Source organism: Melopsittacus undulatus, chromosome 3 (assembly GCF_012275295.1).
Source record: "Melopsittacus undulatus isolate bMelUnd1 chromosome 3, bMelUnd1.mat.Z, whole genome shotgun sequence".
Taxonomy (NCBI): Eukaryota; Metazoa; Chordata; class Aves; order Psittaciformes; family Psittaculidae; genus Melopsittacus; species Melopsittacus undulatus.
In genome coordinates this window covers 64,064,226-64,090,200 of record NC_047529.1, presented here as the reverse complement: position 1 = coordinate 64,090,200, position 25,975 = coordinate 64,064,226, and the positions used below count along the sequence as shown (strand labels likewise).

The 25,975-nt window shown below is 36.0% G+C and overlaps 1 protein-coding gene across 1 annotated transcript; it reads left to right on the top strand.

Moving 5' to 3' along the window:
* On the top strand, positions 1-25,439 carry GOPC (golgi associated PDZ and coiled-coil motif containing). The gene is made up of 8 exons (XM_034061018.1): positions 1-294; positions 13,370-13,534; positions 17,909-18,084; positions 18,345-18,510; positions 19,739-19,834; positions 20,516-20,680; positions 21,352-21,532; positions 22,071-25,439. Exons 1-8 carry the CDS (start codon positions 1-3, stop codon positions 22,187-22,189), a joined length of 1,362 nt encoding a protein of 453 aa, XP_033916909.1. The 3' UTR covers positions 22,190-25,439.
* The last annotated feature ends 536 nt before the right edge of the window (positions 25,440-25,975 follow it).

The following is a 25,975-nucleotide window of genomic DNA, read 5'->3' as shown; positions in this document are numbered from 1 at the left end:
ATGTCGGCGGCGGGCGGCGGTGCCTGCGGGCCAGGCGGCGCGGCCTGTGGCGGTGTCGCGGCTGGGTCGACCTCGGCGGCGGGTGGGGGGGTGTCCATGTTCCGCTGGCTGGAGGTGCTGGAGAAGGAGTTCGACAAGGCCTTCGTGGACGTGGATCTGCTGCTGGGCGAGATCGACCCCGACCAAGCCGACATCACCTACGAGGGGCGGCAGAAGATGACCAGCCTCAGCTCCTGCTTCGCCCAGCTCTGCCACAAGGCGCAGACCGTGTCGCAGATCAACCACAAGCTGGAGGTGAGGGGAGCTGAGGGGGCTCCAGGGCCTCTGGTGGGGGTGGGGGCGGTGGGCCCGGCCCTGACTGTGGTGGTGGCTTTCCTGTACTTGGGAGTGCGGGGAGCAGCTGGGGAGGGGTAACCCGGCTCAGCGTGTTGGAAGGCCCCGCGGGATTCGGGCATGGCTGTGCTGATGCTTACAGCGTGGGCATGAAGTCATGTGTACAAAAAAAGTTGTCTTTGATGTCGAAAGCAGAAGTCTTGGGCAACAGGTGCTGCTGACTCGCCTTCTGTTTGCATTGTCACTAGTAAAGTTGGAAAACCTTTTAAAAACGGGACAAAGTCATATATCATAGAATGGTTTGGGTTGGAAGGGATCTTAAAGAACATCCATTTCCGAACCCCCTGCCATGGGCAGGTACACCTTCCACTAGATCAGGCTGATCAAAGCCTCATCCAGCCTGGCCTTGAACACTGCCAGGGATGGGGCAGCCACCGCTTCTCTAGGCGTCTGTTGAAGCATTATGATACATTCACAGTTTTTAAAGCTCAGTAGTCAAAATGAGGTTATTATTCTGCTTATGAGTAAATGAAACAGCAAAATGGATTGAGGATGAACTTTGATGGGTCTTCTTGTCCCTTTGTACTCTGAGGTAGATCAAATAGCTCTCTGCCAAACTTAGTGTCAGAAAATTTATATTGAAGGTTGCACATCCTGTGAGGAGAAAAGTAACTGGCCTTGCTGTTGGAATTGTTTTCGTTCCTAATTCAGAACTTGAGTGAGAGTGGAAGAAAGAAACATCAGCTGGAATTGACCTGGCTGATGCTGCTCAGGAGGCAGAACTGTAGGTCCTGTGGCTGGTACAAGAACTGGAGTGCACTGGAAGACAGTTCTGGAGAACTTCCTGGTTGTTTTTTAACTGTCCAGCCTGAGTCATCTTCAGTTTAGTAGGTGATGTTATTTGTCTTGTCCTTAACAGGTGTTAGTATAAACTGCCCTCTTGTCTTTTCTGTTACAAATTAGAAGAGTGTTAAAGTGACTTTCACCAGTTAGTTTTCCCTGGGTTAAACCCCTCCCAATATATTCAGTATCTCTTGAAGGCAATGCTTGTTTGAGTTTTACTGCTTGTTCTACTAACTTTTAAATATATAGGAGTAAGGGAAAAAATTCTGATAAACCATGAAAATACGTGCTTTGCAAGAGCTTCAGTGGACAACCACAGAATTCAGTTCTTTTGGTCCTTTGTGTTATGCTTATTATAATAAAGGAATTCAAGAGTCTTCAAGCAGTAACATGTTCTTCTGAAGGCCTGTCTTGCAGTAGGAAGTAGAGTAAGTAATTTGGCTTTGCTTTTGATCAGGTTTCTTCCTGGTATGAAGACATTGTTATGCAAAATAATCCATAGAGTTTTAACAGGGGAACAGGATATTTCAGAGTACAACAAAGACCTCATTAAGCTAGGAGCTTTTTTCATTGTGGTCTTTATTTCACCACAATACTTACTGTAGTGATGGTTTTGGTATTCTTTGTTTATGTTATGTCGTCATACACATTTTAGAATTGGGTATGTATGTATTCTGTTAAGCTACACAGGATTAATTGTATAGGTATAGGCATAGTAAAATAAGATTTATGAGTTTATAATAGACAATCAGTATTTATTGCATATTACACAGGGATGGTGGGTGTTGTGTACAGACTTGTGAAACAGATGAGTTGTCATGTTATTTTAAGAGAATGAGTTGATGCTTGGTAAATATTTCTTTGAAAAGTTGTTTCAAGCTTAAATATTTTGAAAGGAAATGATAAAGCTCAGATGCTGCAAGGTATTTTGGTATCTAATATAAACCATCAGGGGCACCTGAATAACTGGAGATGTGTGCCTCAATCTCAAATGAGTTGAAGAGCAAAGAAGCACAGTTAGTATTTGTAATAGCATAATTATTGTGTATTTCTAAGTGCATGAAGCAATTGTTTGATAAAAATGATGTGAATTCAGAGTGAATGCTTTACAAGTCAATATAAAGTCTTTTATGAAATATTTTTATTACTGTAGTATTATTTGGTGTCATACCTATAAAGGAGTTTTATCTTGCAAATAGACCTTTAGAAGATTTAGTATTGTCTTGAAGGTTGTTAATTTTAGGACCTCATGATTATTAGAGCCATAAACTTAAATGAAAATCTCCATTTAAAATGTCAAAAGAGATTCAGCTGTTCTCTTGAGAGTGTCTTGTACTTTTATATGTACAGGTGTCTAGCCAAACCCCTGTGTCCAAAATGAAGGCTACAGTTACATATCTTGAAAGAAGTCTGTAACATTAATAGTGGAGGTTAGAACGTGATTTTTTTTTATAATGCAAGTTACTGTATTTCATAACTTAAAATTGCAGTAATTTCCTAATAGCTCACAACTAACTTTACAGTGCTCGTATATTTTAATACAAAGCTTTCATCATATTCATAACAGTGTCACTAGTTGTAGTTTACTTTGGTACAAACATTTATTCAAGCCAGGAAGTTAAATCTATCTTTAGAAATACTCCTTTATTTGGACTAAAATAATACTTTGAATATGTCAGTGACTGTTAAAAGCTAAGATTTACTCTTGCAGCTGTATTTGCCTGCTCTTGTCTTACTGATACTATTTTGTAGAATCAAGGAATGGTTAGGGTTGGAAGGGACCATCTAGTTCCCACCCCTCTGCTATGGGCAGGGACACCTACCACTAGACCAGGTTGCTCTAAGGTCTGGTCACCCTGGCCTTGAGCACCTCCAGGGATAGAGCAGACCTGAAGGAAAATCGAATTAATAATATAAAATGATAAATGTAGTTCTGATGTTCATGGATTCCATTTCCTTGACAAGAATTGTCAGGTGTTATTACAGACAAGAATAATGAAATACAGTTCAGACTTCGATTTATCAACTTTGTCAGCTTAAGATGCATTTTCTGATTGTTAGAATTGCTTTCAAGAGGCACAGTGTAGATGGATTGGTAGATGGAAGCTCCCACTTTAGGACTTTGGTGCAAAAAATGTTTTGGGATCATTGGTTCATACCTACTGCTAGAGAGATGAGTTTAGGTTAAATGTTGTATGAGGGATGTTTCTGAATAGTGAAAGAAGTATTCCAGGAAGACAGTAGTTTCCAAAGAGGGAGTTATATGTTGCCAATTCAGGGTAAGTTATTTTTAGAAGTAATGCGGATGCACAGTGGATGTATGCAGATAAATTTACTTGTGCTTTCAGGTGGTGAGAGGTTATAAACATACTACTGTGCTACTGACATTTACAGTCCTAAATTAAAGAAATAAAAGCAGGGGAGGTTTTGTTTTCATATTTTTCCTGTCAGTCACAGGAGGACAGAGTTGAATTAAATAGCTTACCAAAGAGGAGAGAAAGTGTTAGGTGATAGAAGCCACTGTCTTCTCTGAGATTGGCTTCACGTCAGTATGAGCAAATGAAGAAGTGTACCTTGATGGAGGACAGTAAGGGCCTCAGGCTGTTAGGACAAAAGGAGATGGCAACCATTTTAAAGGAGATTTTTTGTGATAATCTGTCTCTTGGAATGCATTGCAAATCAGCAGATGCAGGCTGGCAGTCAAGTATGTGAAATTTCAGTAGATACTAATTGTGAGGAAGTTCAAAGGATTTGTTTTTCTTGTTTGATTATCACTTGAGGTGAAAAAATTACATGGTGCTGACTGTGACATTATCTAAATGTCCATTTAAAAAAAAAAAGTTCTGAATAGGGCAGTGTTGTAGAAATAAAGGGAAGTAGGCCAATGTGCCAGTGAAAACTCAGCTTGACTTTAATGCTGGCACTTTGACTGCCAATGTGATTCTCTAATTTGAAATGAACAAGCTAGAAAGGAATGTCTGGTAGAACACACCCTGTGTCTTGGTGGTTGCGTTAGGCCAATGTACATGCTGAAGTTAAGGAAACATTTAAGAATATGTCCGAGAAGCCTATGTATTTTTATGTCCTTGATGAACCTGGAATCACTTAGGTTTAGAGGAACATGTTCCTATAAGGTGAAATCTTCTATAAGTAACTTGTTGCTATATTAGCTAAAGCATATGTAGAATTATGGAGGTAATCTGAAGATCCCAGTTAAATAAACAAACAAAAAAAAAACCCCACAATCAACTGACAACCAAAAAAGCTGAGCATAGGTGGCTCTATGTGCTTGGTGACTTTTCTCATAGTGTGAGGCTGTCCTATGGAGCACACTGCAGAATTCTAATCCTGCCTTGTTTAGCAATACTCTCAGTATTTACTGAGATGTTATTTTCTTAATTACACTTTTAACTCTGAATACTTTTTCTATTTTGGAATAGAAATCTGTCTGTACTGGTGTTCTTTTGGAAAATCACTTGAATGAGATTTGATCCAGCTGATTTTATACCCTGAAATGTAAGCAGTTTTCAGATATTCAGGATGTACAGGTTTGCATAAATTTTCTAGTTGGCTTATATACTAAATTGTCATTAGCTTGATACATGTAACTTTTCTCACAATAATTACTCCTTTTTTAAAGGGGTCATTTATACTTAATTAATATTTTCCTGTATCAGAAACTCTGGAAGTCTTTATGAGTTTAACTAGTTTAGTTTCAGTCAGCATGTAGTAAAGTGTTTTCCTTTTCTGTCTCATTTGCTGGGAGTTGCCAAAGGGCAAGTGATAGGGAACCAGTATTTTAGTTTATATTTCTTAGTTTTATTTACTGAACTATGTTGCATAGCTACTAGGACTTTCAAAATAATGACAGTAATAAAACTGCCAATATGACTTCTAAAAGCCGATTTGTGTTGTCTTAATAAAGAGCTAGAAGCATGGGCAACCTGAAAAAATTTTCTTTGTGCGGCAGACAGAAATTTGTCACTGGCAGCAAAGTGTACAAGAGGTGGTTAAAAAAAAAAAAAGAAATTTGTGCTTCTGTAAGTAGATCAAAATAGAGTGATACAGTCAAATATAAAGTAAAAAAGTGGCAAAAACCAGTATGTAAAACAAAGTGAAAATAATATGTAGCTGCATTAACAGGTATTTTAATGACGGAGATTAAAAAGATCAGTGACTGTTTAATATGGGACATATTAAAGGTGGACTGAATTAATTTACAGTTCATTTGTGTGATCACTTTCATACACTGCATTTTTACTAAGACTACCTACATAACTACACTACTGTAGTGTTCATTTAGGGAGTCAGTAGTCATAAATTTTGATATTCATGTTCTTATTAGCCATATGATAAAGGCAGTTTTGTTAAACTTAAAGCTTTATCTAAAGACTTAAGTTACATATGTCCTTTTTTGGGTCACAATAATAATGAAATAAAGGCTTTTAATTTCATTTAAAAATTTGTAACTGCAGTCTTTTAAAATGATTGAAACAGGCTAGTCACTTTCATCACTGGCAAGTGGTTATGTTGGAATTGGGGGGGGGTTATCAACAAAAAATTGTCATTCCCAAGTGTATAATTTATTCAGAAACTGTCACATTGTTTAGTTCTGTAAAGAGCACAGTGAGATCAATAGGGCTGTAATCTATTTCATGGTTTCTCATTCAGACCAGTCCATTAAACTTAATAGGGTTGTGTGAGAAATTAGAGCAAATGTTGCTAACAAGTAGGAAGACTTAAATAGTCAAGAGAAAGGGTAGAATGCTCTTGTCTTTTGGAGAGCTGTAGTCGAAGTGACAGTGGTGAGTTGATAGAGATAATCCTTTGGTCCAGCAATTAGAGAAATACAGTACTTAAGATTTTCAGCTACTTCACATCTAGAAGCTGATGCCAGAGTTGGGGGTTCCCAAAAAACTTAGTAGTATGTGAGCAGCATGGTTCATAACTGCATGATGGACTTTTTTGTTGTTGAACCAACACCACTTGTGTTTCTGGTGTTGATGAGTATGCTTAAGCCTCAGGCTGTAGAACCTGTCAGCTGTCACATCCTGAAAAATTGTTTTCTCTCTTGCAGTTGTGTAATGGTATGGGAATACTTAGGTATAGTGATTTCATCGTTTGTAAAGTGTCATTAGGGTTTTTTTTAACCTACTTTTGCCTTTAAGCAACACTTCTGTCTTCCAAAAAATGCCCCCAAGATGTAATGTTAAGCAAATGTGCTAGTGTCATATCTTGATATCTGTGTTGCTTTTTTTGTGCACATATTGGGGCATAAGCCACAGAGTAATTGCAGCATTGTACTGTCCTCTGTTGTGTTTTATGATCCTAAATCCTTTGGCCTGTACATCAGAAGGGTAATAGTACTGACCAGGAGTGAATGTTTAAATACATACACACATATGTTGGTAAACTTTCTGAAGTCTAGCATAAACTACAGGAGGACACAAGTGAAAACACTTTATATAATTTATTTGTCTATGAATTTTGGTTTCATCCCATGACAAGGTTCTCAGGGACCTCTCTTGTAGAGCTAGCTATTAAAAATATATATATACCAAAGGAGTTTGATTAGTAATTGGAGTCCATGGAGGTTTGAAATACCAGTTCTTTCTGGTCTGTGGTGAATGATTTGTCCTAATGCAAATGTTGAACACTTTTCGAAAGCGCTAAAACCTTCAAATTCAGGCACTCCATATTCTTTCCTGTGATCTGTGAGTTTCCATGCCACAGCATCCTTTGCTTTTTCATTTCCCTATGGCTTTGGTTAGTTGTCAGGACAAGAGTCAGTGGCACAGTCTCTAGGTCCGAATTGCATGTGTGCTGCCTAGCCACCAGGCCATGTGCTCTTGTCTCAGGGTGGGTTAAACAAGCTAGCTACTGTCTGACTCTTAACTGCTTTTCCGTCTGCAAAGGCGCCAATTTACTCTTTCCTCCAGCAGCTGTTTTGTGCAAAATTTGTTTGTTGTAGGAACTTTAATCATACACACCTTTACCCCTCTAATAGATCTATTTGAGTCTTGAGAATAGATTCAGTTCATACCAGCAGGGAAGAAAGGTGAAATAGGAAGAAATGTAGACACAGATAAAATGATGGCACTAGACTTCCTTGTTTAGGAAACTAAGATAAAAATTAGTTTTGTGGTTTTGGGTTGTTGGTTTTTTGTTTTTCTTTCTGCTAATCTGCATGTGTTCACTATTTCTTGAAGTCCTAGCTGCTGGCACTTAGAGATGGTGGAGAAAAATCATCATGCATTTAAAAAAGAGTTTTCAGACCTTTATGCTTTCAGAAGGCTTAGTTTGAGAATGAATTAGGTGTACCCTAAAGGCCTGAAATTAAAGGAAAATGAAAAAAATCTTTAAAGAATATTTGCTACTTTAAAAACATTTGATGAGTGATTAGCTTATGACTTTCAGTCACTGGAGATGGTAATATGATGGATATTTTTGTATGCATCTAGCTTTCCTTTGCTGAAAAATGTGTTATCTAATATGTCCATTATGCTTAGTTTTATTTTGAGTAGAAATTGATATACTGAAAAGTGCATCATCACAAGCCTCAAAAGCATTTGTTGCACTTTTTGATGTTGAGAGAATTCTGGTCTTCCTCTCATTTTTATTTGGTGTGGTAAATAATGCCACTGCCATGTCCTAGTATTATTCAGACCTAGATTTACAATTCAGCTTGGCTCTATTTTGACTCCTCATGTCTGGGTATTGGATAAGTCTTAGGTATTTTTTAATACATCTATTAGCTCTAATAAAATTCTTGTACATACTGCAGAAATTATTGAAATGATAGCTCAGAAAATTAAAAAGCTTTTCCCGAAGTTAGAAACATTGTCATTATTATAGCTGATGATGCAATTTCTCTATCTGCCCCTCACCCCCCTGCATCTAGTTTCCCTTTCAACAGTGAGAGGTAAATTGTTTCCTGTCAACATGGTATGTTAGTCACTGTCATCCCACTTTCTGAAGTTCTGTATGCTTCTTCTGATGCTTTAGATATGGAGGTCACAATACTATCATCTTCTAATGCCTCATTCAAGCACTGATGGTTATCAGAGATGGTAACTTGTGGTTTTTAGTATGCCATCTGTCTTCCTGTTGTGCAGTTGTATACTCAAGTAACTATGTTTGTATTTCTCTTTCATGTTACCTTTATTCAGAATTTGTGTATTTACATTGTGAGTTCTTCAGGGCAAGGTCCACATTTTCATTCTTAACTATGTACAAATGTAGCATAGCATCTTTGAGTATGGCTCTGAGATCTCATAGAAATAAGTGATTTTTGGTTAGTTATTCTGATGCTCCCTTTTCTATGAAAAATGTACAGGTGGATGAATGAATATTTTAGTTTCTGAGAATTTAGGCCATTATCTGAAGAAAAAAAAACTTATGATATGGAATAATTGAAAGATACCTCAGTGATGATATTTGTTTTAAGGCTCCTAATGAAAACCCGTTAAGACTTTAAGAACTCTATGACCATAAATACAGCCAAGTCCAGCATTTAAGCTGATATTTCTTATGTTGCCAGCTTAAAATACATACTTAGCATAGGATCATATATAACAAACACAACTGTTTGATAACTCATCACTGCTTGAACAAGAAATAAGAACTGTTGATTTAAAATTGAAGGATGTTATGTCTGCACTGTTTTGTCTGGAGATTTTTTTTATTATTTTTGCAATAATATTTTTTAAAACCTCTGCAGAATAAGTATTTGTCTGTTGCTTAATGCCATGTTTTTTCTTTTATATCCTATGAAAAAAAGCATTTTATACATTCTTGGGTTATTTAGATTGAAATTGAGTTTAATTTTCATAGGTGCAAGATCTTTGTGAAATACAAAATACTTGGTAAATGACAAAATATGCCCCAAAATTGAGTAAATATTTACCCAGCCTTTCAAAACTATTCTTCTGATGTTATTTCTGTGTTAGATTGTATGAAAGATAAATGTTGAGTTTTACTATTTGATTAATTTGATCAAGATCACCAATTTACTCAAACAATGGACTTTAAATATTTAGAGTTTAGAGGTAGCTTGACTGTAGACCAGTGGGGTGGTAATCTGAAGCAGTAGCTCTTTCTGAAATAGCATGTGTTTACTGGTGCTTTGTGGAAGAAAATTAAAACCAGACTTACGGAATTACCTTTTCTCCCCCCATCCCAAACAGATCAGTCTTAAAGGCTGGTTTGTTTTTTTATTGAGAGCAGTGAGGAGAAAAATGGTAAGAAACTAAGGAGTATGTCTTGTATAGTTGTCCATCTATGGATCATAATTGGGACAGAGAATACAAAGATATTAACAGTAATGTGTCTAGTACTTATTGATTAATTGGAGAACAAGAATGAAGGAGGTACTTCAGAAAAATAAGTGATGCTGTCAGTAATGCTGTTCTTTTTTCCACGGTCTTTTCTATGCTGCCTCCTTTAAGTAACTAAGCAGCCAGTGCTGAACTGAAGCATTTGTCGGAACACTTCATGAAAAGTCAGTGATTATTGCCCATGACAAAAGAGGTGGAAAAAGAGGAGTATTGAAAGAAGAGGCCTGACTTCCTTTAATAAGGAAGAAACTCGGTTATTTTCTTTTTGATTTCAGTGAGCTTTGGCTTCCATTTTAAGGCCCAGACCAGGTGCTTCCTATTGCCATTGGCACTGAATTGCAGTTACAGATACTGGTTTGAGGAAAGTACCCAGGACTTCAGTGAGTCAGAGACAGATGAGCATATCTCAAAAGGTATTGCCTTTGCCAAAATGTGTCAGAATAAAATGAAAAAAGAGCTGTGCAAATTCTGTCTCTCTCCTGTCCTGTCAGCTTTTTTCATTATTAAATTGTACTTCATGAGCCACAGTTCAGTCCTGCTACTAAGTGTGTTGCCTGGGGCACAGACTCTTAAATGAGTTGCCAGAGAGAAACTAAAGTGTTACCTTGCAGCGTGATACTTGCTTAGGCATGATAGTTGCTAATCCGTGCAGTTGTATACTGCCCTTAATACAGAAGAGTTCCTATTCTGTCTGAATCAGCAAATTACTGTCAAAGGATGTTGTAAAAGTAAACATACTGCTTTCTGTTCAGCGTCTGCCTCAGTGAAAGTTTCTGTTCTCTATTTGTTGTTTGGTGTCTCTTCTTAAGCTCTCCTAACCATGAAGTTCAGTTGTCTTCTGTGGGTGGCTGCTTCTTACTTCTGCCTTCAACCGTTTCTCCACAAATTCTGGAGCAGCCTCAGTGTTGTGGTTTAAGCACGTGGTTTAATACATCACAACTCTCCTTCGACAGTCTTGTTGGGAGAGTACATCCAAAAAGTTACCAATGAAAGGACTAGTACAGTTATTTGTGCAACATTGATTTATCCTTGTTTTGCTAATGCAAACTGAAACATTCCAATTATATGATCTGGTGCCATCTTTTTCTGTAGAACCCCTGCCTCATGCAGTAAATGGTGCTCTGGGAAAGAATGGCCTTGCCAGTAGTTCTTGTTTGTGCTCATCATTTCCTCTGCTGTCTCTGCCCCCTCTCTGGTTTTTACTGAGCAGTTGCCAAAACTGAATGTAGAGCTGTTGAATTTCCAGTGGTCTTTCCATATGATTCCTTTATAACAAAGTGAGGGAATATGGATAAAAAAATAGTGCTAGTAAGAGTAATGTAAAGGAGAATTAAGTGAGCTGACCAAGCTGAGAGAGGCAGAACTTCTGTGTAATAATGTAAATGTTTGTCAGCCTTCATAGAGGTAGATCACAAAGCTGTAAACCAGCTTGCTGCATTTGCTTTTTGCTGAGACTCTTGTATCTACATCTGTTCTACTGGATAGATTTGTGACTTTTCATAATGTGTAAACAGATTACTTTCATAATGTGAGCTCATACCATTTCTCATTTTGCTCTCTTTATTAAAACAGCTGGATGTTAATTTAGATCCCCAGTCATACACAGAGCTGCTTGGAGTTCTTTATAAAGAGTTTGACAGTCTCTTTGTAATCTGTTTGGAGCATCATTCATGTCACAAACTGGTAGCAGTCATTCTTGCTGCATTGTAATTTGCACAGGGAAATTACTTTTTTGTTTGTTTTTGTTGTTTTGTTTTTTTTTTTTTTTTCCATACCAGAACTCTGTTCTGTTACTTATTTGCTGTTCTCTACTAGGTGAGGCTGGACAATATTGAACTGGTATAATATATCTGTTCTGCTACTCTCTGCTTCTCCATGTGTTTTGAATTAAAATTGATGAGTGTATGTGAGGGGTGTGTGTAGAAAAAAGGATAAAAGTTATTATGTTAGCTGTTACTGCCTATTTGAATGGAGGAAGGCATTAGTGGTCTTTTTTTAAAGCAGTATTTTCATTATGCATTATGTACTAACAACAAATAGTAATAAAGTAGGAGCAATATTGTTACATATTATGTGGAATTATGACTGAGTCAAATGTTGCCTTCATTTTAAGGTCTTATTTATCTTTTCTCAACTATTACGATCACCTCTTACATTTGTGTTGTTTTCTTTTACTAGTTTTGTTCAGACATGGGTTTGCATTTGTTTGAAAGTATGTAATCCATAGCAGAGAGACTTGAACAGTGGCTGGTCTTTGGTGAGAGTAGTGTGTTTTTGTAAGTATGCAATTTCTCTAAATTTATATCACTCTTACTATAGAAGGCAATTTCTGCTTCAGAGTTCGGCAAGGGTGTACAAATTCTTAGCTTTCTGTCATTCTGGCAGATGGAATGGGGCTGCATGCATTTCCACCTTCCTCAATGAAAAGGAAATGCTAACAGTATCTATTGAGGCTCTGTCTGAATGGACATGGAGAGGTGATTCTGCTCTCTTCTGGGGAATCTGGTTTAAAATCAGCAGAACTCATGGGCAGGGCCTCTGTCACCCTCCTGTCCTGGAGATGTGGGGCAAGGGGGCATAGCCAGAGGGCAGGAAGGGAGATCATTCTTCTCACAGAGCAAGCTGGAGACTGGCTTGACCTGTCTCATCAAATTGCACTCTAATGTAGGTGCTCTGAATCACTTCTGGAAGAGCCTACTTATGGCAGAATTATTCTGGAAGCTTAAGGAGGCTGTCCATCTAAATTATGTACCTAAAGTTAGACCCAGTAAGTATTCCCCACTCACAGTCAAATCCTGCCTGCCTTTTTTTTTTCTTTTTCCATTTTAAACCAGTGCAGACTTTTAAAAGCCATGATTTACATAGTTGAACGGAGTGAGTGTTGGCCTGTAACTTAATATTCACTGTGAATTTGAACATCAGTATAATGTTGTTAGAAAATCTATAATACTCTGCTTTCTTTAGTATGACAGGGTGTTTTGTTTTTTTTTAAGAATTAGTGGCTTTTCCATGTTGCTCTTTAGTTCCAATTTTTTTGGAAGCAAAAATATACTCTGGGAATTTACCAGAATGTTTCCTGAGGTAATCTTCTGTGGATTTGTTGGATTTTTTTTTTTTGTAAGTAGTAGATTAAAGCTTATATAAATACAGTTTTATCTTCTAAAATGCTGTTAGACCTTCAGGATAACAAGTAATTTGGTAAACATATTAGCACTTGGTCTTTTATTCCAGATATAAGCACTACATGTAAGCTGTATTTAAAATGTTTCAAAACCACTTTATTAAGAGTCATTAACCGTTTTTGGTTTTCTGCATATACATTTTAGAGGTGTGTTAATTCATGGCTTCTCATTTGCCACCTCATTTACTATTTCAGTTAAGCCACTGATAACAGACCAGTTGTAAATTGGGTTATTTGATTTCAGCCTTGCATTAATAATGGTCTTTTTACTTTGATAATTTTTTAATGAGATTTAATAATTTTAAAATTCTAAATTGTGTTTACATTGTTATGATTGTAAATCCTGTGTAGGTTTAATAACATTGCCTTCTTTGGGAGTGGACATCAGCATCACATGCTGTTGTCTGTGTGAGGAAAAGCTCAGCTCTTGTTACATTTGCACTGTGGTTGTTTGCTGCTGGGTCTGTGGCTGAATGAATTTTGTGGCAGTTGGGGAGAAAGGTCTGCAAGTTCTTAAATTGGGCTGCAGAGAAACTTGTGATGGCATGATGTACTGTTATCTGTATTGCACCATATATGGCACGTATGTATGCAAGTGATGTATCTATGTATTCACAGTCTTGATGACCCCATTTAATCATTGCTCTAATTCCTATGATGGATTATGTCTTCACAGGCACAGTTAGTTGATCTGAAGTCTGAACTGACAGAAACACAGGCAGAGAAAGCAGTATTGGAAAAGGAAGTGCATGATCAGCTTTTGCAACTCCATGCTGTTCAACTTCAGCTGCATGCCAAAACTGGTCAGAATGTTGATTCTGGGGCTATTAAGGCAAAACTGGTGAGTATGGTGGCGTGAATGGAGTGGATTATATTTTTCCCTCTCCTGGATGAAATCCTTCCTTGGAAGGTGCAAATAAGCAGGTTACAAATCTTCACATTAAAACTGTTAGAAAGCTATCTTTCTTGGTTTTAAGTAACATTAATGGTTGGTTGTTAGCAACCATTAAAAATAACATAAACAACACCAAAATAATGAATACAAATTTAAGAAGTTTTTTTTGCAAAAACTATTTTCTAGTGGTTTCTTTAAGAGAAGAAAATATTTTAGTGGTTTATAAAGCTTTTTCTGGAGACAGAAGTTGCAAAAAATAGTAACTTCCAATGTACGAATAGAACCAAATATTCATATATCTTAAAAACCCTGAAGTGAAGTAAGCTTACTGTTTTTCTTGTAGTTACACTCTTGATAATAGTAAGAATGGGATTGTTTTGCCATACAGAGAGAGGGTAGATGGTATCACAGTCCTCTCTATTGTTATGCTTTCTCTTTGAGAATACTGCAGATGCTACATGCAGCACTGTGATAAAAGAACTCAGTAAACCACTGATAATTTTGTACAATACGTTTTTTAAAAACTTAAACCTCCACAAAGCCCACTAAAAGTTAACAATAATTATTCTGTGCAGTTAGCTGTCGTGACTGATAACCAAAGTCTAGTCTGCCTCATTACTATCCATAGCACAGATTCAAGCTCTAATACTACTAAGATTTTATAAATTAGAGAGGTAAAGTAATGTTGTATAAATTGTGGTTTCTAACTCTTGGCATAAATCAAAGTCTACTTCTCTGGCTGTTTTTAGGATTGCTTCACAGGTTGTTTGCAAATGTCTAGTCCCCACATACATGGAATGTTAATCTCCTATTTTGTGTTGTTGATGAATGTATAATAAAACACAGTGATAGGCTATAAGGCTTAAGGGCTGTCTAGGCTACTCACTGAATAACAGGAGTAACCCAAATTCTTCCTGTTTCAGATCAAAAAGCTGTGTTCCTCAGTGTACTTACTTGCTTATTCAGTATAAAAGTAACATTTCCTGGATTTTCTGCACATAATTTATTCTCTATTGAATTATAGTTTAAGCATGATGAAGTTTTTTTAGGGCTGTTAATATTTATGGCTCTGTAAATAACCCTTAGTTTGAGGTCACCAATATTTTCTAAGTTTTAGGCTGCAGGTTTATATGTAGCAAGTTTTTTAAGCTGACACATCACAGTGAGTATTTTTGGTCCCTAAATTTTGTTAGTGAGCCTTAATTTATAAATGACAGAGTAATACGCTTAACCTTTTTGTTTCTCTTTGCCTTGTTATAAACTATTTAAAAAGATACATTAAATTTCCATGCTGTTGCTGGCAGTCTTTTTCTCACAGGTGACTATAAATACATTGTACTTTTTTTAGGCTTTCTGTGTTGCAGTTGAATTTTATTGACAGCATAGAATGATACTCTATCCTTTATTCCATTTAATTCCTCCTTTTTTATAAACATCAGGACTAATCTTTTGAATTTGCTTTACTTTGCCTTCAGGGATTTCATGGGTTTAGTGGAGAAAATCTCAGGTTTAAATGTTCTAGATACAGAAAACTGTAAAGGTCTGGAAAGTTTGAGCAAGCAAAACTGAGGCTGCTTAAATGACAATAAAATGGGATGTTTGAGGTTTAGGTAAATACAAACTGTCATGTTGACCTTCTGGCAGTCAAAAAGCCTCTGAGGGCAAATAAGAACTCTGTCAACAGAATATGCAATGGGGAAATAAAGTTCTGTACTAGTTAACTTCTTGCTTTCTTTGTTAAAGACAACCACTATTCTTGCGTATGGAGGTTCCCAGCATAAATGTGTACTCTACAAACTGTAAAATGTGCCTAGTGGTGAACAAAGACACATTTAAATATTTTGAATTGTTAAGCAGTTGATAATATAGTTGAGGCCAAATTCCCTTTTAGGCGAGTTTAGTCCAATCACAGTAACTCTTTCATTGTAAGAGTATGAAGTTTCATAGTTGAAATTTTTTTCTTGAGTTTGGTAAGTGATAAGTCTTTGCTTCTACTTCTTTCTGTCCTTTATGTTCCTTTTGTAACATGTATTTTGTTATTCTTTCTGAAAGGGAAAAGTCAATTATCTGTATAATTGTTATATTAAAGAATGTATTTTCTATCATCCAGTCAAAACTGCTTTAATGCATTTTGCATTAACTTGGTATTCTTTATGAAACTTCTTGGTATTTTAGGAGAAAGTATTGTGTTTGATACTACAGTAAAGGTTAAAATATTATATTAAGATTTTTAGTAACTTTAACTGCAAAATACCAAAATTTTGCTAAATACAATTATAACTGTGTGCTTGTTCTTTATGGCTTCTAATAAAATAAAAATTCTGCAGGTAAATTTCTTTTGGAGAAAGTAACTTATGTTTCATTTGCTTGAAGTTCTATTGCCTGTTTCTCTAATTATGGAACTCTTTTCTTCTGTCTTAAGTCTGTCCTTTCTGTGGATGAAATGGTAAGTATTCTAATTGCCCTTTTTATGTTTTAAGCAGTCCTCTTGTGCAGCAACTTTTTATATGTATGTTGGTCTAGAAACTGGCAAAACAGATCTGACTTATTCCTTCTTCCTGTGAGTTGGCAAGGTGCCATGTAATGATTTTTCTTTACATTTTTAGTTTTTCTTTTCTAGTTTTGCTGTTCTCTTTCCTAAGTCTATATGTGTTTTATTTATTATGTAACAGCTAATTTGGGGTGATATCTGCAACTTGTCATTCTGGAAGACTGTTCTGGCAGTGTCTCAAAAATGTGAAGGTGTTATATAATTTCTAAAGCATAAGCACTGTACACATTTATCAATGTAACATGGAGTATTCTATGTGTTGTATTTAAAAAAACTTCATGTCAGCCTTTCTTAGTTTTCCCTTTTCTCAGTTTCTCTAATGGGCATGATTAAAATGATTTACTGGCTTGTGTAACAGCTGAAAGCATATAAACACAGTAATATATAGATAAAAGTTAACATTACTTCACTTTTTCTTCTTTCTTTCATGGCGGTAGACTTGCAACTTTTTCAAGCAGCTTTTCCATTTTTATTATGTTATATATCTCATTATCATTAGTCAGTATTTGCTCATTGAAAAGCCATGGGGTAGCAGGTAACTGTAAGCTTTGATCTTCAACACTGCAGTTGTATTTTTGGTTTAGTGGTTGGGGGTTTTTTTTTTTTTAATATTACCAATTGAAAATACATTTCTATTTTGCAGAACCTATGCAATTCTATGAGCACTAGAAAGCATACAATTGGTCTGTAGCTTCCTCAAGTTTTTAAACATTTTTGAGACTTTTGGCACATCTCATGATCGTTGTTCAAGGCGAGTTCTTTCAGTACATCTTCAGAGATTCTGTATTGCAGACCTCTTGATTTTTTTTAATCCATGTGGTGATCAATTGGAGACAGGCCAGAGAAGAATGGCGTCTGGGTGTAATTTTCCACCTCGGTCGCAGAACAACAGTCAGTAATTGGGAAAATAGGAAGAAAACAATTATATGGTGTTATGTTGTTCCTCATATTTTAGGTATAACATTTAAGATACATAACTAAAAATGAATCCTCTTAGAAATGTAACATTTGACTTTTAGTTTAAATATAATTTAAATTGCAAACCAAATTCAGAGAAAATCAGTGGGAAATTTCAGCTTGCTTGAAGTGTGTTTTTAGTGTTGGGGTTTTCTATTGTTGGATTTTTTGAGGTGTTATACGTTTTGGTTTTTGTTTGTTTTCAAACAGTAATTTTGCACTGATTTTTCATTTAATTACATTTGTTAGGATGAGAATCTCCATGTGTAGAATATCTGGTTTTCTTTTTATGGTATTCAGACTAATTTGGAAATATCCCTGGCTGGACACATCTTGTTTTTTTGCATGAAAATAATTGCAATTTTAAAGACACATGGATTTACAGAACATTTCTTTCACACTGTAGTAAAATCTTATTAAAATAGTTAAAGAATATTGTCAAATTGAAATATTTAGTGATTTTTGTAGTTACATTTTAATGGTAAAAATTTTTTGTATGAAAGGATGATGTTCAGGCTACTTAAATTTTGTCACCTTTCTGTGACAGGGAGAAACATTGTTGCTAATTTTCATCTGTGGACCTTGAAGATTTTGTGCTAAGGAGTTGTAAGCCGAGTAGAAATCATGTCAGGAGCATAAAGTTGAATGCAAACCACTAGCTGCAGTGCCAGAGTTGCTGCTTGCATTTTTTTCCTGCATGCATGTCTTGGATGCAGGAGAATGTGTGTTCAGAAACAGTGATTGTTCTTTCATTAGCTTTGATGAAAACTTTTTGACATATTTTTTTCTTTTGCCTTTTTTTTTTTGTAAAGGAGAGAGAGCTTGAAGCAAACAAGAAAGAAAAAGTCAAAGAAGCTCAGCTGGAAGCTGAGGTGAAGTTGCTGAGGAAGGAAAATGAAGCACTTCGTAGACACATAGCTGTGCTTCAGGCTGAGGTTTATGGAGCAAGATTGGCAGCCAAGTATTTAGATAAGGAACTAGCTGGAAGGTATGTGAAGTCAGTCCATTTCCCTTAGCATGAGATTTTTCTTGCTGTGGTTTTCTTCCTTTGCATTCCCAAAGGCATGTCCAGTGTTAAGACCAGGTAGGAAAACTCTTACGTTTGCAGTTGACTCAACAAGCTCTTGCACTTGGGCTAGTTGCTGTGTGACTGTGTGCTCTAACTAGATGAAGTGTGTGAGTTGTAGAATGCGTAGGTTTTTCAGCTGTAATACAGCTTGTTGTTTTACTCTCCTTTTCATTATGTAGGGTCCAGCAGATTCAGTTACTGGGCCGAGATATGAAAGGACCTGCTCATGACAAGCTCTGGAATCAGCTTGAAGCAGAAATACACCTTCACCGGCACAAAACTGTTATTAGAGCTTGTAGAGGTCGGAATGATCTGAAACGACCAATGCAAGCACCACCAGGACATGTAAGTTGAAATGATAAGCCATTCCTTCATAATTTCCAGCATCTGTGGAAAATGAATGAGAGTTATTTTTTTTGTGATTGTTCTTACTTCAATTTTATGTTCTTTCAAATGTCACTTCTGAATATATAGTGCTTTTGTATGCTGGAGGATACAAAAAGCATTATGATGGCATGCTATTTAACATGTCACCATAAATGACCACGAAGATAGTACAATTCTTTTGACTTACCTAGGAACACTCAGTCCTTTTGAAAACTGAGCCTCTGCTATGTGTGTGTTTAAACGTGACTTTAACAGCATAATTTTGTTACCTCAGTTTCAATATGTGGAGCTAACTTATTTACAAAACCTAAGAATAACAACTTTAGGATTAGATTGAACTGAAATTAATTTTAAAAAATGTGCTTACAGGACATATAAATGACATTCTGTAAAATAATTGATTTTTTTTTCTTTCTCCCCCCTCCAAAAATTATAAGTAAAACATTTAAAAGGCATTTCATTGTGGGTAGCCTTGCTAGAACTCGCCCAATTTGGCACATGACTTGTTAATCACCCCAGTGTTCAGTTCATAAAATGAGACATTTTCAGAGGAGTGCTTTACCTTGAGCTATTCTGAATACTTCAGTGAGATGGATCTCACTGCTTATGTTGCTGATTGCATATAAAATATTGGTGGACAGATGTGTATGTGTGATTTGAAGGGTATGCATAGTGATGTAGTGGCTTAACAAAATGAATAACTTGATTTATTTAGTCTCTCTTTTTGTTTTGAGTTGAATGGGTTTTGGTATGGTTCATAATAATAAAAATAAACTTGAACAAGCAGCCTCTTTTTTGGGGCTGTATTACATCATCTTCTATAATTAGATTAGTTTTAAATGGGAGTTTACATCGCAACTTTTCAGCAGTGATCAGCATTCCTTCATGTAGTCCCTTTATACTCTTAATATATGGCTGATTTCTTTCTTTTGAAGTTAAGTTCTGTGTTGTGCATCTCTCAACACTGAAATAGTTGAAACAATTTTTCTCGTCAGGAGAGCATAGTGAGGAATCTTTTCTGATTTCATATCCTGTCTGTAAAAGGGCACTATAAGTTTGTCGTGCCTGGAGCTAGTCCAAATCTCTTGTTGCTGGTCTGTATATAATTTAAGAAATAAAAATGCAGAAATGAACTTTTGGTTCATGTGTTTATATTTCTGCTATGCTTGTTTTTTCATCGAACTAGGATCCTGATGCCTTAAAGAAGAGTCAAGGTGTTGGTCCAATCAGAAAAGTTTTGCTCGTTAAAGAAGACCATGAAGGACTAGGAATTTCTATCACAGTAAATACTTGCATTTATTTTCTGTGACACATAAGAAGCAATTTAAAATTGTATTTGTACTGCTGTAAAATACTGGATCAGTGAATGTATTGTTAGAACACATGAAAAAGAGCATATGCAAATCCATAGCTGTGGTCAAAGAACTTGCAGAGTCATTTTGGTAGATCAGGAAATAGGTAACTGCTATTTTATGTAAAACTTAAGATTTCAACTTATGTTTAGGATATAGACACTTCAGCAAATTTAGCCAGTGATGAATTTCAGGTGTGGCAGGTCAGTAGAAGAACAGAAAGGATCTGAGAACTAAATTCCAAATTTTGAAAATTCTATTATGCAGTTATTCTAAATATGAATATTGTTTCTTGCAAGTAAATATGTTGCCTGTTATGCTTTTTAAATGAGGTTTTGATGTTGTCTCATCAGCTTCTTTATGACATGATACATTTACTATTTTTCTCAATTGTCTCCTTTGACTCTGAATTTGAAATTTGTCCATTCTTTTGTGGGGAAAAGAATTCAGGGAAACATTCTCTTTCTCTGATGTATGCTTTCTAATCTTCTATAATAACAGTTGAAATAAGCACTTTAAGAGCAACTACCAGAATGCTGATTTTACGCTAATGGATATGTCAGTTAATTAAAATCTGCTTTTTTGGGTTTTTTTTTGTTTTTTCCCAATAGGGTGGGAAGGAGCATGGTGTTCCAATACTGATCTCTGAAATCCATCCTGGACAACCTGCTGATCGATGTGGAGGGCTGCATGTTGGTGATGCTATTCTGGCAGTAAATGGAGTTAATCTAAGAGATGCCAAACATAAAGAAGCTGTAACTATTCTTTCCCAACAGGTCAGTTGAGACCTGTTATCCATAGACACATTTAGGTGCTTCCTGTGTTCTATTGAATTACTTTGAATTTCAATGTTTTCTAATAAACACAGTGTTACGCTAAGCTGCTGCAGTTCCTGAAGCTGGATCACGTAATACTTAACCCTCTTCTGTCGTGCAGTTTAAGGAGAAATGCTGGGTCAGTACTGGTCCAGTTAAACGATGTACTGGCTAATGATTCTTCAGTAAGGCTGATGGAAATCAGCTTGTTACATTGCCCCACAGAAATAATTAGTGATAAATGTTTTATTCTTTTATGACTAGGTAGCTCCAGCCAAACAATGTGTCTTATATACTTTGTGGTCTAGAATCTTCTTCTTGCCTTCCTTCCCATTTTCAGGCAGTTAACAGGTGCCAAACAGTTATCAGAAAACTTTTACTCATTAGAAGTCACGGTTTGTAATGTGTTGGCACATAACTGGGAAATTCAGGTAACTTTGGTAAATCTTAGCTATAGAGCTGTTCTTCTTTAGTCAGTAAAAACTTAATTCAGATACATATCCAGCATATTCAACACAACTGCAAATGTCTTTACAACAGTGAAATTTGTTTTAGTAACCTAGCTCATCTCAGTAATGCTATTATATAGCTGTGAAGTAGTAAGTAAATCTGTAACTTTTGTCATATTTTAGAGAGGTGAGATTGAATTTGAAGTAGTGTATGTTGCTCCAGAAGTTGATTCAGATGATGAAAATGTAGAATATGAAGATGAGAGTGGACACCGTTATCGCTTGTATCTTGATGAATTGGAAGAAGGTGCACATTCAAGTTCTAATAGAAAAGTTGGAAATGTGGATGTCAAACCCTCACAAGGTAAACATTCTAAAATCTGTTACATGCAGTTTAATTCTGAAGTGTCAATATTCATTGTAAAATTAATCTACTGTTAATTCAGTTAACCTACTCATAGAGTGTCAGCTCTTTTAGATGGTCTTTCATTTATTGGCCTGGTTTACTTACACGTAACTAACTAACTTAACTCAATTGATTGGTGTGGATTTTTTTCTTGATCAGCTTTTCCCAAAGGTTGCAGTTCAAATCTGTTCTTACCTTTTTCTGACTCTTGTCTAGGAATAGTTAATTCCCTGACACTTTCTGCTGTTGGCTTCTTTAAATACATGTTTTAGATCAGAGAAGTATAGAAACAGTTCCTGTTCTCCTGTCATACTATGTTCTGCTAAAAACCTATTAGTTCTTATTTTAGTGGTCATTTCATTAGTTTTTAGTGGTCATTTTCATTAGTTCATTTCAGTGGTCATTTTCACTTTCCGATTTCTGAAATAAGGCTCACTGATACATCACTCCTAAGATTGCTTCTCTTCCTTAAATAAAATTTCTTTTTAAATTGTAGTGTTTGATAAGAAGCCAAGTATTGATGGACATGAAAATGGAGACCTGGGGAATTCAGTTGAAGCTCCATTAGAAGACACTGCACCCAAGTTGCCCTGTTCTGCTGAGTCTTTATCCTAAAATCAAACAGACAAAAAAAAGACAACTGGACAGATCCCATCTTTGGGAACAATTGATAATCAGTATTGACTGCTCCAAGATGCATATACTAGTGTAGGTTGTAAAAGGATGATTAAATGTCAAAATTACTGTTGCCTGGAAAAAAGGCGGTTACCTCAGGGCTTCATTGTGAGCAATTCTAAATGTGGAAAACTGTCTTTTGCGTGACACACAGTAGTTATCTAACACATGGCATGTGAAATGAATTTTCTTTTAATAATAAGCACCAAAGCATGGGATTTCTAAAAAGGGTAACTTGAATACATTGAACTTTTGATCTCTTTGATATCCCCAAGGAAGCAGAATAAGATGTGGACAGCTTCATTTTGACCCTTTCATCCTTTAAAGGGACAGATGATGTTCAGTTTGGTGTGAAACAAGCTTTAACTCTAGAGGGATGGAGGGGGAAGTGTACCATTGCATCTATGAATACTGTACTTAGGATTTTTGAACTGTAACTTTTAAAAGTAAGATTTTTTTTTAATTTCTCAGAACAGTAAAAACCAGAGCTTTTACTTGAGCAAAGACCATCAAAACCCAAATGGGACAGTGGAGTACTTGCTAACAGTCATCCTTCAGCCCATTATCATTTTATATGTGAGATTTTTGGCATTATTGTTTTAATGAATTCACTGCCAATTGTTCCATTTGAAACATGCTCTGGAAGTATTTAAAGAAAGTATTGTGGGATTTTAAAAGCAAAATTAGTTTTGAAATGCTTACAATTATGTGGGCCCTTTTCATATTTTTTCTTTTCCCGAGCATCATCAATTTAGCAATCATTAGCATACCATAGTATGGTTACTGCTAATGCAGAGTGGTTTGAGTTGGTCGTCATTAGCTTGACCTTATGAAATGCTGAGTGCTTTTGATGGGTACTGAACATGCTCATTTCACATAAAATAATCTTAAAAGAACTGAAAGTTGAGTACACAGTACTTTACAGGAGGTGCTCAGAATCAGTCAGTGTCTGGCCCTATCTGTGTTATGTTACAGCAGTCATATTAACCTATAATTGTCTTACTGTTGAAACAAAGCGTGACTTCTTTTGTAAGAGCAGTGTATCTTAAAATAGCTTTTAATTGGTGTACATCTAAAGGCCCTCAGTGTGGCTGCAAATGGGAATGTTGAGGATGGTTTTCTTGGCCAGTTTCACGTACTCCATTTGTAGATCTTTTGGGGAAGTGCAGCATTCTCCATGTGCAAGCTCTACGTTGTAATCACATTTATTATTGCAGCATGCAATGCCAGCTTTCCTGTTCACTGCTCTGCAGACTGTTGAACTGTAATGTGAAAAGATAAGATTTTGTACATTGAGAGAGGAACTAATGTGAAAAGACATCTTTGTAAGTGTTGTTGTGTAGGATGTACATACATAAGAAAAAACCTCAGAGGCCTTTAGAGTAACATCAACTAATCTTATGTTCTAAGTTGTGATGTAGAACACGGTTACTTGTCTCTCCTAGGAGCACTATATATATGTTTATAGAAAAACCTGAAAAAATGTATATACTTTATTCAAAGATTTTGCTATTTATAAATCCCTTAACTTTGCTATTTACACAATCATCTTGTGTGTGTGTGTGTGTGTGTGTGTGTATGCATGAGTTCCACTTACTCAGTGGAATAACATTATTTGGTTCATTTTTTATAATAGTCTATGTCATACAGCATACTGTTGAAGGTTTTTAAAATAGTCAAAGCTGTACAGTTTTCACCAAACAGAAACTAGTATTTAAAAATAAAGTTGTGTGAAGAAGAAACAAGTCCTCAGGCATGTTTCTTTTTCTGAAGCTTCAGAAATTTGAGGACACATTGCTGTATGTTAGCAGTTGAATCCATTGCCATAGCTCTGCATCCAGGTTTGTGTTTTTCCCACAGCTGTTCAAGCCCAGTGCACTCTGAAACTGTCTGTGGCCTGGAACACCCAATGTCCTCTCTGTCAGAAAGGATTGTTCAAAGCCAAGTAGTCTTGTCTTTGAAAATCACCGCTGTATGAAATCTTCCTGCAGTTGCAAGGAATGGGTCTTGTCCAATTAGTCTGGCACTAAATTTGCCTGTACAGTTTCCCTTTATTTGAGGGAAAGGTGAAATTTTTAATTTATTTGTTCTTCCTTTCTTCTTTGGCACACCTTATTTTCCACTTAATACTTTTGATCAGTTTTAGGCTGAAATGGGAGAGTGTTTCTAGAGTTACTTTCCTAAGATTCCTTGTCCACCAGTTTTCTCATCATGCTGTGCTCTTTTCTTTGTCTTATGAAAGTTGCTGGACCCTTTCTCTGCTCTTATCTTGCCTATGTTTAACCTAGAGATCAACAGAAGGAACAATTGCTGAAGAGAATGACTAGGAGTAGATTAATCAGGTAGCAGTAAATTATCACCAGATCTCCTTCCTTGCAGTTCTTATAATCTTTGTTTAGAAAGCCCTTAATGGAAGGATTTTGCTCAGACACTACAGTCTGTCTCCAGGTACTCCATACTCTTCCTACTAGGCGATTTAACATGCTGGTTTGTTGTAGACATACTGAGATACTTCGAAATTAATATTTAAACTTGCAAATTGGAATCTCCAGATTCAATAGACAAATTAGTATTTTCCCCTTTGTCAGTAACTGGGAGACTCAGTCCTGCTGATTCCCAGGGGTTGAATGAATTGGAGTTGGAAAAATTTCTGAGGGAAGTCTATACTCAGATTTCATTTTTATTTTTTTAAAGTGTAAAACAGTTTACTTGTGTGTGTATATATATTTTTTTTCTTAAAATAATATTCTGAAGAGAATTTTGCAGGTTTTTTTTAGTAGATAATTTCTTGCCTATTATAAAAATCTTCAGTGAGACAGTTGTATTTTAAGCTAAAGGTGGACAGTGTTTGTTGACATCTAGGACCAATGTTAATTAAAAGCATGTAAGTTAAGGAAAGTGCTTTATGGCAATAAATTTAATTCTGATCAAAGGCTGTATGTAGTATTTTCTTTGTAGAATTGTGTTCTTGAAAGAGAAGATGGTTTGTATCTGTTTCAGTATATATTAATCCACAGTTGTATCAAACAAAATTGAGGTATTTATTGTATCTGTCCAAACGTTATTGCATCACAGATTACTCTTGTTTCTGTAGCAGATAGAAAATTTTGCAACTAATGTATACATCTCGTTGAGCTGAATATATTTTTTATTAGCCTGTAAATAAATATACTCTTCTTCATTGCAGTGATTTCTGTACCTAATTCAGACTGTTATTTAATTTTCTTCTGGTTTGATGTATAAAATACAGACACCCAGCCCTGTTTGATTTCTCTTAAGCATGTAGGCCACGCCTGGCCGAAAAGCTAATATGAGGGAAAACAAACTATATAACATGAATTTTGACACTAATCCAGTATTGGCCAGCAGTGTTTAATAGCAGATTTTTAAAGAAGATGAGGTTCTAAGACATGTCCCAAGTTTCATTGAGATGCATTTTCTGATCCATATTTTTCAGTAAAAGAGAAAAAATTGAGTATTTGCAGTATTTGTCTGTATAATAATACCAGATATATTGTGAAACCTTTGGCTAAGAAGAGCTATAAAGACCCAGACCTGTCAAAGGATTAAGTCATTTAGGTAAAATTGTGGAAACTGCTTCCCCCCCCCCCCCATCTTTTGTTTGGTGGTTTGTTTTCCATGCATTAGGAATAATAAGTATATTCTGAGTTTTCCAACTGAGTTACAGAAAAAAACCCTTCTACTTAGATATTTTAGTCCTGATAT

Excerpts from the sequence above, each read along its gene's own strand:
- GOPC (XM_034061018.1), top strand. The coding sequence starts at position 1 with ATGTCGGCGGCGGGCGGCGGTGCCTGCGGGCCAGGCGGCGCGGCCTGT. Across the intron at positions 295-13,369 it reads AGATCAACCACAAGCTGGAG|GCACAGTTAGTTGATCTGAA; the intron begins GTGAGGGGAGCT and ends ATGTCTTCACAG. Across the intron at positions 19,835-20,515 it reads GACTAGGAATTTCTATCACA|GGTGGGAAGGAGCATGGTGT; the intron begins GTAAATACTTGC and ends TTTTCCCAATAG.